This window comes from Aspergillus chevalieri, chromosome 5 (genome assembly GCF_016861735.1).
Source record: "Aspergillus chevalieri M1 DNA, chromosome 5, nearly complete sequence".
In the NCBI taxonomy this organism is placed as follows: domain Eukaryota; kingdom Fungi; phylum Ascomycota; class Eurotiomycetes; order Eurotiales; family Aspergillaceae; genus Aspergillus; species Aspergillus chevalieri.
Genome location: NC_057366.1, coordinates 2,129,250 through 2,142,232, shown reverse-complemented (window position 1 = coordinate 2,142,232; position 12,983 = coordinate 2,129,250). Strand labels below are relative to the sequence as shown.

Here is a 12,983-nt window from a genome sequence, read left to right as displayed (position 1 = left end):
CACCGGACTTCGCACCATTCGCCGGGTGCATTGCGACTCTAGACTCCAGTCTTCTTTCTATATTAAAGACTCTCTCACTCACTACTGACTGCTACTGACTCTCTCACTCGCTCTCTCTCTCTTTCCATTATTCATAGTTACTATTCTGCCCCTCGTTGCCGCCCCCCACTGTGTGCTCTCTTCTTCCATTCTTCCTCTACCATTCCACCTCAACCTCTCTCGACTTTGACTCTTTACTCTCTTTTACTCCCCTTTCTTCTCTTTCCTATCTTTCTCTCTCCCTCCCGGTCTCTTCCTCGCCCTTCTCTTGTCCTTGCTCTCTTCCTCTCTCACTCCGACGGTCCCCCCTCTCCGGACCCTCCCCCGCGTTCTCTACTACAGTACTACTACCCCTCGGTTACCCTCTCGAATTACCTACAGATGAAAACCATCGCCGTCGTGAATGCCACCGGGCGCCAGGCCGCCTCCCTCATTCGCGTCGCCTCGGCTGTCGGCTACCTCGTCCGCGCCCAAGTCCACTCTCTCAAAGGAATCATCGCCCAGGAACTCCAGAGCCTCCCTAATGTCACTCTCTTCCAAGGCCCATTGCTCGACAATGACCCTCTAATGGACACCCTCTTCCACGGTGCCCAGCTCGCCTTCATCAACACCACCTCGCAAGCCGGCGACGAGGTAGCCATCGGCCGCGCCCTGGCCGACGCCGCCAAGCGCGCGGGCACCATCCAGCACTACATCTACAGCAGTATGCCTGATCATTCGGTGCATGGGCCGTGGCCGCCGGTGCCGCTATGGGCGCCGAAATTCACCGTGGAGAATTATGTGCGGCAGTTGGAGTTGCCTGCGACGTTTGTGTATGCGGGGATTTACAATAATAATTTTACCAGTCTGCCATATCCGCTGTTTCAGATGGAGCTGATGAGTGATGGGAGTTTCGAGTGGCATGCGCCATTTGATCCGGATGTGCCGCTGCCGTGGTTGGATGCTGAGCATGATGTTGGTCCGACGCTGTTGCAGATTTTCAAGGATGGGCCGAAGAGGTGGTTGGGTCATAGGTATTTCTTTTTACACCCGTTCTTTCTTGCCTTTTTTTTTTTTTTTTTAAACTCACCGATACTGACGACGCAGGATTGCTCTTACCTTTGAAACACTCTCCCCCAACCAAGTCTGCGCCGCTTTCAGTCGAGCGCTTAATCGCCCCTGCCGCTACATCCGTGATTCAATTGAAATCAAGGTCAACATTCCTCCTGGCTACCGAGAACAACTGGAAGCGCTTGCAATCGTCTTTGGCGAATGCAACGCCCCCTACTTCCCACAACCTGAATTCTCCCAACCAGCCGCCGGCTCTCCCAAAGGACTGGGTCCCGCTGGCGGCAAGGGCGCGGGTGCTGGCATGATGCAAGGTCCCGGCGGTGTCATTTCGCTTCGCGTGACTGACGAGGCGCGTGAGCTGTGGGAGGGATGGCGCGACATGGAAGAGTATGCGCGCGAGGTGTTTCCAATTGAAGAAGAGGCGAATGGACTGGATTGGATGCTTTAGCATTCGTTCTTTTCTGTTCTTCTGCGTGTGTTGTTTTGTTTTCTTTATGCATTCGTGGCGAATACCGGGATTTTTTTCTTATCTAAAATACCAGAGATGAGCTGGCTCCAGTCCATCTCTTCTCAAAAGTTTAATGCTGCGTGTTTTTGCTTTCCCACATGGTTGTCTGCCACGACCGTGTCTCAAAAGTGCTGTTTTGGTTCGTTCCTTATCTAATACCACATTTGGCGGCTTTGTGTGCTTCATTCTGCTGGCTATGGCTATGCTATCCTAGCTAATGTGGTGGAATGCTGGATGTATCTCATATACCCAATGAAGTTCTCTCCTTTCTTTTCTTTGCAGATATACTGGACTTGGCTTGCACAGTGCAAATAAAGTTGACTTACAGATTTAGCTCCCGGAAAAAGCAATGACGACCGCTTATCATCAGGAAGATGATCTTCCATCGAGTCAGAATGAGATAACTCTGAGCTTATAGGGCAGCCTATTTCACTTCACTGTGCTGACTCTTGTGTCGTTTTCAATGGACTGTGACAATGGACGTACACTTCAAAAAGGATATACCCGGCCAGCCCGACGGCAATGCCAATGACTCCGTTCAAGGCAGCACTGCCAACGCCTTCAATCCTGCATTGTACCTCACCTGTGGCCCTCTCCTCCGCTTCACCGGCCTGGTAAATAACATCTGGCGAGGAAGTATCCTCATCGTAACCGACGATGAGCAATCAACATACACACCTGTCCCCTCCGTCACCCTCTCCAAAACCACCACCCCAGTGACAGACCTAAAGAAACTATCCCGAACAGGCAGAACGCTAGCCCTCAAACCCGCAACCGAAGTCCAAAAAGGCGTCGACTACTCAACCTTCCACGGCGAAGGAGGACTCTTCCGCCCCGAGTCCCAGGCCCAGTCCCAGGACCCGCCGCCTAATTTGACTGAACTCGACGGAGAAGAAGAACAAGGGGACTTGTTTAAACTGGATGCCGTGCAGATCCACACAGAGCGAGGCGTGACGTTCTGGCGCTTTGATCTGTCTATCCCCCAGGATACGGGCCCCATGCAGATATGTTATCGGTTGAATCGGACTCCCTGCGCGCAGCATTTCTGGATCCCCGCGGTTACGGAGAATATGCACATCATGTTCCAGAGCTGTAATGGGTTTTCGCTGGGTGTTGATACGAGTCTATACTCAGGTCCTGATCCGCTTTGGCGCGATGTTCTACGGAAACATACCTCCTCTCCATCCAACGAGAACCCTAACACAACCTCCACCAACAACAAAAACAATGGCAATCCAACCCCATTCCACCTAATGCTCGGCGGCGGCGACCAACTCTACACCGACGAATCCCGCCTCTCGTCACCGCACTTCTCCCACTGGACGGAAATGGCCACCCTCGCCAAACTCCGCTCGCAATTCACAAACACCATGCGCGACGAGCTCGAGTCTTTCTTCCTCCACAGATACTCCTGGTGGTTCTCGCAGGGCCTGTTCAGTGTGGCCGCCGCCCACATCCCCAGCGTAAATATCTGGGACGACCACGACATCATCGACGGGTACGGCAGCTATCCACACAGAACCATGGAGTCTGATGTCTTTAAAGGACTCGGTGGTGTGGCGTGGCGGTACTACATGCTCTTCCAGCACCATGTTGCTCCTGGGGCTGCGGCGAGGGGCACGGGGAGCGGTAGTGGCAGTGGGGGAGGGGATACCGCTGAGACTGGGGGGAATGATGGGAGTTGGATTGTGGGGGGCGCGACAGGGCCGTATATCGCGCAGGTCAGTCGAAGTGTGTTTGTAAGACTGGGGCCGGGGGTGGTATTTTTAGGGCTGGATTGTCGGACGGAACGCACGCGTTCGCGCATAGTGTGTAGGGAGACGTATGATGTTGTGTTTGAGAGGTTGAGGAGGGAGATTACTTCGGATACTAAGCACCTTCTCATCCTTTTAGGAGTCGTAAGTCGCCCCCTTCCAAGTTCCTTGACAGATGCAGGCTGACAGGCAAAGCCAATAATCTACCCCCGGCTCTCCATCCTCGAAACTCTCTTTTCAAGCCGCCTAATGGCCCCCCTCAAAGCTCTCGGCCGCGCAGGCCTGCTCTCCCCCGTGCTCTTCAACAAGTTCGACGGCGGCGTTGAAATCCTCGACGACCTCGACGACCACTGGACGACCCGGCACCACCGCGCCGAGCGCCAATTCCTCATCGAAAGTTTACAAAAACTCGCCTCCGAGAGAAACATCCGCGTGACGTTTCTAGGCGGGGATGTACATCTCGGTGCTGTGGGCGAATTCTTCACGCCTTCGCCCAGCGAGCGCAAACACCGCGTGCGGTTTTGGAAGAGGAGGGACGAACCGTGTCCGCGGAAGGAGAGAGATGGGCGGTATATGGCGTGTGTGATATCGAGTGCGATTGCTAATAGGCCGCCGGCCGGGAGGGTGGCGGATATTTTGAATCGGGTTGATCGGGGAAGGACGCATTATGTGAATAAGAGGACGGGGGAGAAGATGGTTGGGATATTTGGAGTGGATGTTGATGGGGGTAGGAGGAGGAATCGGCATTTGTTGCCGAGGAGGAATTATTGTGAGATTTGGGATCGGGAGGAGGTGAGTGTGAGTGTAGATGGGGGCGAAGGTGTTGATGGGATTGGGGAGAAGACCGGGGAAGGAGGGCTGGATGTGCGGTTGCATTTTGAGATGGAGACGGGGGATCCGGCGGGTTGGACGAGGGCGTATGGTTTACAGATTCCTGAGCTTCAGCTCAATGACTGAATTGGACTAGAGTGATCATGCGATGTATTGTTCGTATCTATGATGCCAGCATCTAACATAGGAAAGTACTAAGTCATAACTCATGCAGTGGTATAATCAATCGTAAATCATAATATCCGTATATCCGTGTCCGTGTCCGTTCAGTCTGTCCCGGGTCCCGTAAGTCCCCATAATCATGCAAGTTCAGTCTGGTCGTGTCACCGACAGACATATCGATGACAAGCAGGTGGGGTCCATCGATCAGTCAGCCGATCGTTCGACCAACTGTTCAAATATCCACACCCCCTCCCACTTGTCATATGAGAGTCAGTACGGAAACCGTACACTCCCCCGACTAACCGAACGGGGCTGCGACAGCATTCTCGGCACCGACTTTGACTTGGTGTCCTGGTTCAGCTTGAGACGGTCCCGCTTGACATTGAACATCCGCACCATGCACGACATCGCTTGGTCGGGGGTGATCGACAGCTCGAGGTTCCCGCTTTGCGCGGCTTCCAGGGTGACCTCTTTCAGGCTCTCCGAGACCATCCAGCGGGCGAGCACGTTGACGTCTCGCGCGTTGCTCCAGCATGGATACAGCATGAGCATTTGGAAGGCCCGGGTGAACTCGACGTAGTCTGGGGACTGGGGGTCGCGGAGGAAGGGCCTTGCTCCGCCGACCTTCTCCTCGTCTAGACGGCGGTCAAGAAGACGGATGCATTCTCGAGGAGTGCGGTTCTTGAAGATGATTTCCTCCTGGAAGAGGCTGGAGAGGTTGTGGCGGTTGGAGAGGAGGGTGTCCATTTCTGCCTGCGGGCCGGCAAGGATGACAACCATCTTTGAGGCGTATTTCGGGAGGAGATAGGCGAATTCGTCCACTAGTTCGCCGGTGGTTTCGCCCTCGACTAGGCGGTGGGCTTCTTCGACGAGGAGCACCTTGCCCAGGCCGCGGTCAAGCTGGGCGCGGCTCTTTGCGGACGTCTCACCGGGGCGCTGACCAACGATGTCGGTGGCTGAGCATTCAACCAGCTGGTCCGACTCCAGGATGCCCATGTCGTAGTAGATCTTGGCTAGCTGTTTGGCAACAGTCACCTTGCCGGTACCTGGGACAGTTAGCATCGTCACCGTCATCACTGTATCATTTAAATGGAAGACTCACCACACGGCCCCTTGAACACCAAGGCACAAGGAACCCGCTCACACGGGTCTCGCCCCATAAGCCACGAGATCTTGATCTCCTTCTGATACCGCTCCAGCTCAGCGATAATGCAGTCCGCCACCACATCTTGCAGCGCGTTCTTGATACTGACATTGATGTCACCTGCATTCGCCGCAACATCTTCCGGCTCCAGCATCCGATCCGACTGGAACATCGGCGTCCCCACACGGGCCGTCCGCACCTCAAAGTTACGGTTGGCCGAAGTCAAAAGAGTGTCGATCGCCCGAGCGTTCTCGAAACTCTGGCGCATCCGCGTTGCCTCGAGAGCATCCATCGCGGTTTGCATAGCTTCGGGAGTCACAAAGAGATCCTGTTCTTGTAACTTCCGTTGCATGATCTGCTCGAGCTGAGGGCGAGTGAACGCTTCGAAGCGCACTATAAACTTAGGCGCGAAGAGGCTGGAGAAGGGCTTGTCGGCATGGCGGGAGATGGCGTCGATGTTGCTTTCCGAGCCAGTGAAGATAACGCAGCGGTTGGTGGGGTCGCTGGACGACATGTCGGCATACAAAGCGTCCAAGATGACGGTGCGAGATTGCAATTGTTGGTCGGTACCGGGCGAGATCGCCGAGTCGTTGATAATCAAGGTCTTTCCGACCGTCGATTTGAGGATGTCAGACAGACCCTGATCGCCTCTAACGCCGGCTGGCGTAATGACAGTGGCATCTCCACTGCTAAGAAGCCCAAAATCGGCCAAGATCTGTCCATACAGCTTGGCCACCGTAGTCTTGCCGGTCCCAGGAGGCCCAGCGAAGATCCGGTTCAGACGCAGAGGCAACGGCCGTTGATTCCGAACCTCGCGCCAGTAGTTCTCCTCCGCAGTGTCGAGCACCTCAGCGACAGACGCCTTGGCGTTGTCTTGTCCGATCAGCTGCTCCAACGCCACCCAGGCTTCACTCCGTGCCTTGATCTGAGCCGGAGTAGGTCCGAGCAGATCCTCCTTGGAGAGGAAGAAGTAGTCACTTTCATCCAACTCAGCGTCCGGGATCTCAGACAGACGTCGTGCATGACGGTGAGTAATGCTGGCAAGGAGGTCCTCGACGGCATGGGAATTGGTAAAACCTCCCTCGGCGCGGCCGCCAGCTAGCCGACGAACGGCCACTTGCATGTATTGTCCCTCCAGGCCACCCTCGACACGCATCCTCCCGCCATACTTCTGAGTCATGGCAGCGCCAGCAATCCGGAGCAACTCAGCCTCATCGAGATCGGCAAAGTTGATGGAGCAGCAGATCCTCCGCTGCAGCTGAGTGTTCTGACGGAGAAAGTTGGCCACTTCTTCTTGGCACCCGACGAACACGACAATGATCTTACCCACGGGGCGTTCCATGCCGTGCATCAGAGATTCGAGAGCCTGGCGGCCAGCTTGTGTTTTTTGCAAAGTCGTGAGTTGGTAGGGGTCGGTGATGATAAGAACACCGGCTGTCTGGGCGGCTGGCGGGGCGGCTTCGACGATATCCTGCACCAGACGGTTGATGGCGCCTGGTCCCTCCGCGACCAGATCGGTGGCGGAGATGATACGGGATTCGTTGGCGTCCAGGATATCGATGGCGTAGAGAAGTTTGGCGTAGATCTGCGCAACAGTTCTCTTGCCTAGACTCGTTAGCTCGGGATGATCTAACCCAAGTGGTGTGAGCAGCATACCTGTCCCAGGATTTCCCTGAAAAACCATGTTATACCAGTCCTTCCGCGGGTCCTCCCCATGACGTCGACAGATTTGCACCCACTGTGAAATGGCTTTCAACTGCCGCTTGACTTGTTCAGCGCATATGACCGTCTCGAGGCCGTCGAGTGCCTCTTTCCGCAGCAGGTCGCGGATCATCTGTGGATCTTCTTCCGGTTCTGGCTCCGGCTCCGGTTCTTCTTGTTGTGGCTGCTGTTCTTCTATTTCTTCCGGAGTTGGAGCTTCGACATGGACAAAGGAGTCGTCGGAGGCGGTCTTATGGCTTGGGGGAGCAGATTTCCTAGCAGCATGTGGTCGAGCCCCAGCGGGCAAGAATGTCGTAAGACACGACAGCAACCGCGAGGGAAACTGGCGGTTGAACGGCGTATGCATCCTTGGACGTCGTATCATACGTAGTATTCGAGCAACAAGTCCGGAGGGCATCAAGCGGGTTTAGTAGTACACCTCGATGCACATTCACAGCGAGGGATAGCAAGAGCAAGGACAAAGATAGATCACAGATAGAGTTGTCGTGGCTTGCAGAGGCGATAACAGATGATAGTAGATAAGGAGATCCATCTACCGAAGGGGGGGCAGGCAGACCGACAGACTATTTGTTTGACAGGAGACGGATTCGGCCAGGGAGAGAAGCTTCTCCCTTTTAAAAAAGGAGGGCCGTGAGGTGTGCATCTCTCCGGATCCCGAGGCCTCCAGTCATAAGTGGAGGAGGGACGATTTCAAAGCTAAACCTGAATGGAATTTTTCTTTTTCTCGACATTGGCGCGAGGAATCACACGATTAGCATAAAACAGACTAACCGAAAAGAACATTGGACGCAGATAGCCAACGCAGAAATTATTTCTTTCAATTTTTTTTTTCTTTTTTTACCGGATTCTTCAAAGCCTACCCGGTAGGAAGATGCATTTTTGATTTTTTTTTCTCGGAAGATCACCGGCTATGATAGGCCTATCGGACAACGCCAACAGGCGGAGATGGCTTGAACGATGCTTCACCGCTTAGCTGCTGAGGTGGCACTCCGGATAGGCGTTGGAGCCCAATTTCGGCGATGAAATCAGCGAGGCTGGGAAGGGGCCTGGAGGATTCGCCCACGTATTGTATTGATGAGTGTATGGGTATCGTGTCTAGGCAGACAATATCCTAAAGATAACCAGCTGTCAGACACAAAACATTCAATAGAATACGATCTGAAACCAAGACCGACAGAATTACTCACACATCATCGCCCATCCACTCGCCCACTTATGATTGCCAGCATCACTGTATTATGTGCAGATGGTCGGGTCGCTAACACTCTCCCTCGCAGGATGTATGCACTCTCAATTTTTTCGTCTCCACTCCCCCCTCCTCGACGGACTAGACCAGACAGACAGACAGAAGACAGCACTGGCAATGCGGTCGACACCTGCCTGGTGAGTCACAACGGACATGTTCCTGGTGGGAGCGAGATAACGAAAGGATTTGCAATGGCATCAGGGCATCATCGCCATTGGCAGTGCTGCAACTGTCCCAATCGAGAAAAGCACGCATCACTTGTCGAGGACTGAACGACATGAGAGAAGCTTCCGACAGCTCGGTGGATCATTGTGGGGTCCCAATGAGTGTCCCATGGAAGAAGACAAAACGGAATGACATGTGACTCGGTCCACGTGATTCACCGTCTTTCCCCCCGATGAAGTTAGTAGCCTTGATCAATGCACGCAGATTCTCCCTGTTCCTGAGTCGGATCGAGATTGCGGTCTGACATACTCCCCAGAATCGATGCTGTCCCACCTACGGATGACGCCCCGTAATGCTCTTTCTAGCGTCTCTCACCGATTTCTGGAACCCGGCAATCAGGGTGATTGACTGACTCTGGAACATCAGACAATGTCCTCTATCCACCATTGCATCATGGCATTAGGGGATCGCTTCCAGGTCCACCGCGGCATTAACTAGCACCAGTTATTGTTAGCCTCAGCGTGCTCTGTCCATATCCATACCTCTGAACATACCATTGAATAACTATGCAGTCTTCCACTCCTGGTGCACCATTTCAGGATTGGTGGCTGTATCCAATCGACACCATTCAGAGCCTGGGATCCATGCACCACCAACAACCCGATTGTGTATCTGGCGTGTTCCGTCGCAGGCGCCATAAAACACCCAGTTTGGTAAAAAAGACCGGCACTCAATCAAGTATCTTCCTAGTGATATGTTCCCGACCACAATTTACCACCAATGTAAACAGCCATCTACCAAATTCAAAGCCAATCGCTACATGTTCCCGTTCCGGTCTACTCTGTAGCAGCAAGAATAGGCTATGGACATGGCCAAGGCATAGGGGGTGAAGCGTCCCCTCATCGCAGACATATCTGAGAATCGGAAAAATTTGCAACTGGACTGATTCTGTGAGACTGGAAGAGGGAACGTCGATATATGTAGCTTGCTCTTATGGACCGGACACCTGGTGACGTGTAGGATTGGCACGGCTAATTTATTGGGGCTCTCACTTTGATCCAATAGGCGAGGACGTGATGGGGAAGAAGCCGTTTGCCCTAAATATGGCTAGCTGAACAGCTCACAGCACATTCGTCTCAAGCGCAGAAAGCGGGTTACCCAAGAAAATCTAACCTTTTCAATACCGCGGTGAGCGAGAATCTTTCATGACGACGAGTATGATTGGGCCATTTGCAATGTCTTTCGGTTGTTTCTGTTTCTGTTCGAAGAGACTTCTCCCGCGTCTCACCACGCATGAGTGAGACGCGACACCCAATCTGAACATGACAGAACGTTTCCACCATGTTGAACTGACTGCTTCCGGGCCTGCACGTGTTTCTTCCGTGGGATGTCTAGCGTACCATTCTTTGTAAAATACAAAGCGTTGGCAGTTTTCATCGATCCCAATTTCCAGTTCAGTCATGAATCTCCGTCTTTCATAGGTAAGACCGCAATTCAACACACCGGTCGACACTACTGAGCCCCAACTCTTCAAGCGTAGTAGTGTCACTTTCTGCTTCGAACCAATCAGCCGATTGAGTCAAGCCATAGCTAGCTAGAACAACTTGGAGAATTTGCGCGCTGGAACGAGTGTACGCCGGTCCCTAAGACCATATGGAGTAACTGACGGATGAATGAGAGAAGCGATGGAACAGAAGTTGGCTCTGTGTTGTTGCTGAAGGTGAAGGATGGAGGGGTGTCGTTGAAGGTAGATGGTCACATGGGGTCGACACGTGACGGTGTCTTAACTACCAACTTTTCGAACAGCATGGCGCTTGATATATAGCAGCACACATAGCTGGAGTGTGTTCTGGGGGGTATTGATATAAAATCCAGCCTACTCAAAGTGACTACAATTGAAGTCTACTAGCAATACAAACAGATGTCCATATCTAAATTCATTGTTTCTGGTAACTGACCGTTTCCAATCTTTCTTCAGATTGTTCCTATCTCATTACAAGGCATAATATCAAACAAAGCAGCACTGCTTTCCACTTGACCAACAATGTCAGCACCACTCACACAACATGCCTTAACGGATACATACTAGTTCGAGAAGTATCAGCATAGAGATAACCATTCCACACAATCACCACAGCACCTATTGCGGTCTCGTCAACCATGGTATTTCCAATCGGTAGCCAGAAACATACCACCAATCTTCATAACGCACTTCCCGCCCTCCCAGTCAAACTGGACCTTTGTACTTGATAATGGAGTAACATCCTTCGAAGGGACGAAATATAGCGTTTGCTGCGGGCCTGGACTTGAGATGAACGACAGAATCTTGTCCTTGCAGTGCAGTTCACCATTTCTTACGGTGAACACGGCCATTGCTCCCCGGCCGAGCCTTGCAGGGTCTGGCTGTGGGTCATCTATGGGGGCAATAATGGGACCATGGTGATATGTGAAGAGTATGTACGTTGTGTCAGGTGCAGGCATCTTCAAGTTTCTTCGAGTTGTGGATTCCGGAAGAGAGGAATTTGAGTGTATGGGTTACCTGGGGGAGGAGTAAGCAGCGAGCACTTATATAGCCCTTTTCTTCCCGCTATACACATGGTGATTATACTTAATTGGTGCAAAGCTACGACTCATACGAGATTACGGAAGCATAGGAAGTAGAGATGCAGGGTTTGTCTGCAACCACACGCTGGCCTCTGGATCCGATTGGGCGTAGGTAATTAATATAGCCAATCAAACCTCCATAATAACCAAGTCTTCAGCTTGTACGGTAGCGCCCGGGAGACCAATGGAGACCTCATGATAGGGCCTTGGGGGAAATTCTTACACAACTCAGTTGCTATTTATATTGCGACTCCATAGCCCTTCTTCAGGTATCAGAAGGTATCCGAGAAGATGGCCACTCTCAGTTGTTAAGAGGAAAAACTTGAAGCAAGGCAGGTTTGACTCTACGCCAAACTAAGGTAAGTGCAAGCATTCAGCAGAACACATATAGTACACTGCGTTTATCCAGGCATACCCCTTTGCTCCTCATCAGCACAGAGAGAATTATCTTTTACAAATACCGGAACAGCTAGTTCAATTGCTGTTAGCCATGAGACACCTTCCATTTCGCCTAGACCTGGTAGAATAAAACATGCCGTTGATCTTCATTATATACCTTCGGCCCCGTGCCTCAAATCGAACCCAACTGAGCTTCGGCATTGCTCGACCCAGAGATATGAGATAGCGATTGTCCCGGGTCAAGCTCGGGCAAGATTCCCATGTGCTTGCCATCGGTCTCAGAAATACCATTTTTCGAGGTAAACGTGGCAGGAGGAATGTCCCAGTTGAACCGTACTCGTTCGTACTTTCCTTGTCCGCTGTGGGCATTATTGGGGACATGGGATCTTATAAAGGGCATGAATTTTCCTTCAAATATGGACATGGTTAAATGTTCTGAGATAATATTAGAGAATGGCGAAAGAAGAACAGATGAATTGTTGAATGTGACCAGCGGACAGTAATATAACTTTCTTTGCCCTCTTACCTGCACCCGAAATTCGAACAGCCAGTTGTTACGGCACCTGTACAAAAGGAAACAGTAAGCGCTACATAATTGGAAATTCTCTGCTAATACAGTATTCTGTTTCACTTTCTAGGATAATAACTTGATTCATTGCAGGCCCAGGTTGTTTTATGTGATTTCCATAGCAAGAACACCTGCCACTTCTGCATGTTTGCTTGCGGTCATACGCTGAATCTTCAGGAATTCCGCAACAGATGCAATTACGATCGTGCCTGAGTGATGCTATGACTAACCAATCAGTGATTTTCAATTTTTCAGTTCCGCGAGGGCCGGTTATTTGTTCTGGTGGACCAGTCCACTCGTTAGTTTCCGATATACTTGTCAGTCACACTGTCAGGAGTAGGCCAATGGGTGGTTTGGCTGTTGTATCACTATGGGTGCCCCAAGGCTATGGACAAAAGAAAACAGACAGCTCGAATATTCCTTGATCTCTAAATTGTCATTCATTCGCTCCATGGTTTCGATGCAATTAATCTCACATCTACTCAAACTGGTTCCCCTTTCTGACGAGCGTCCGACAATGGTGACTATACAGATTCACTCAGTTTATATGAGCGCAGGCTTAACCCGGAATTAGCTGTCTTTTCGTCATTCGCATGACAATAAATGAATCCATACTATTGTGAATATCGGCGTAGAGGAAGTCATCTCTCACAAGGAGTTAGAAGATGGAGGGATATTTATATTGTCTTCTTTTTGGAAGTCACTCCGAAACTCAGATGACATCTCAAGGGAAAGAATAATCCACGTGATCTAATTGACCAAACGCAAATTCGAAAATATGAGGCGGAAAA

At 51.7% G+C, this 12,983-nt stretch overlaps 3 protein-coding genes across 3 annotated transcripts; 2 read left to right on the top strand and 1 right to left on the bottom strand.

Annotated features, from left to right (window-relative positions):
* Positions 1 to 420: 420 nt before the first annotated feature.
* ACHE_50755A (NmrA family NAD(P)-binding protein) lies at positions 421 to 1,537 on the top strand (the record flags this gene model as incomplete). The annotated part of the gene is made up of 2 exons (XM_043280506.1): positions 421 to 1,052; positions 1,126 to 1,537. 2 exons carry the CDS (start codon positions 421 to 423, stop codon positions 1,535 to 1,537), a joined length of 1,044 nt encoding a protein of 347 aa, XP_043138079.1.
* Positions 1,538 to 2,073: 536 nt separating this feature from the next.
* On the top strand, positions 2,074 to 4,308 carry ACHE_50754A (uncharacterized protein; the record flags this gene model as incomplete). Its single annotated transcript, XM_043280505.1, has 2 exons — positions 2,074 to 3,495; positions 3,547 to 4,308. The coding sequence occupies 2 exons, from the start codon at positions 2,074 to 2,076 to the stop codon at positions 4,306 to 4,308; spliced, it is 2,184 nt and encodes a 727-aa protein (XP_043138078.1).
* A 306-nt stretch (positions 4,309 to 4,614) lies between these two features.
* Positions 4,615 to 7,607, bottom strand: GbpA (the record flags this gene model as incomplete). Its single annotated transcript, XM_043280504.1, has 3 exons — positions 4,615 to 5,390; positions 5,447 to 7,093; positions 7,145 to 7,607. The coding sequence occupies 3 exons, from the start codon at positions 7,605 to 7,607 to the stop codon at positions 4,615 to 4,617; spliced, it is 2,886 nt and encodes a 961-aa protein (XP_043138077.1).
* Positions 7,608 to 12,983: the final 5,376 nt, after the last annotated feature.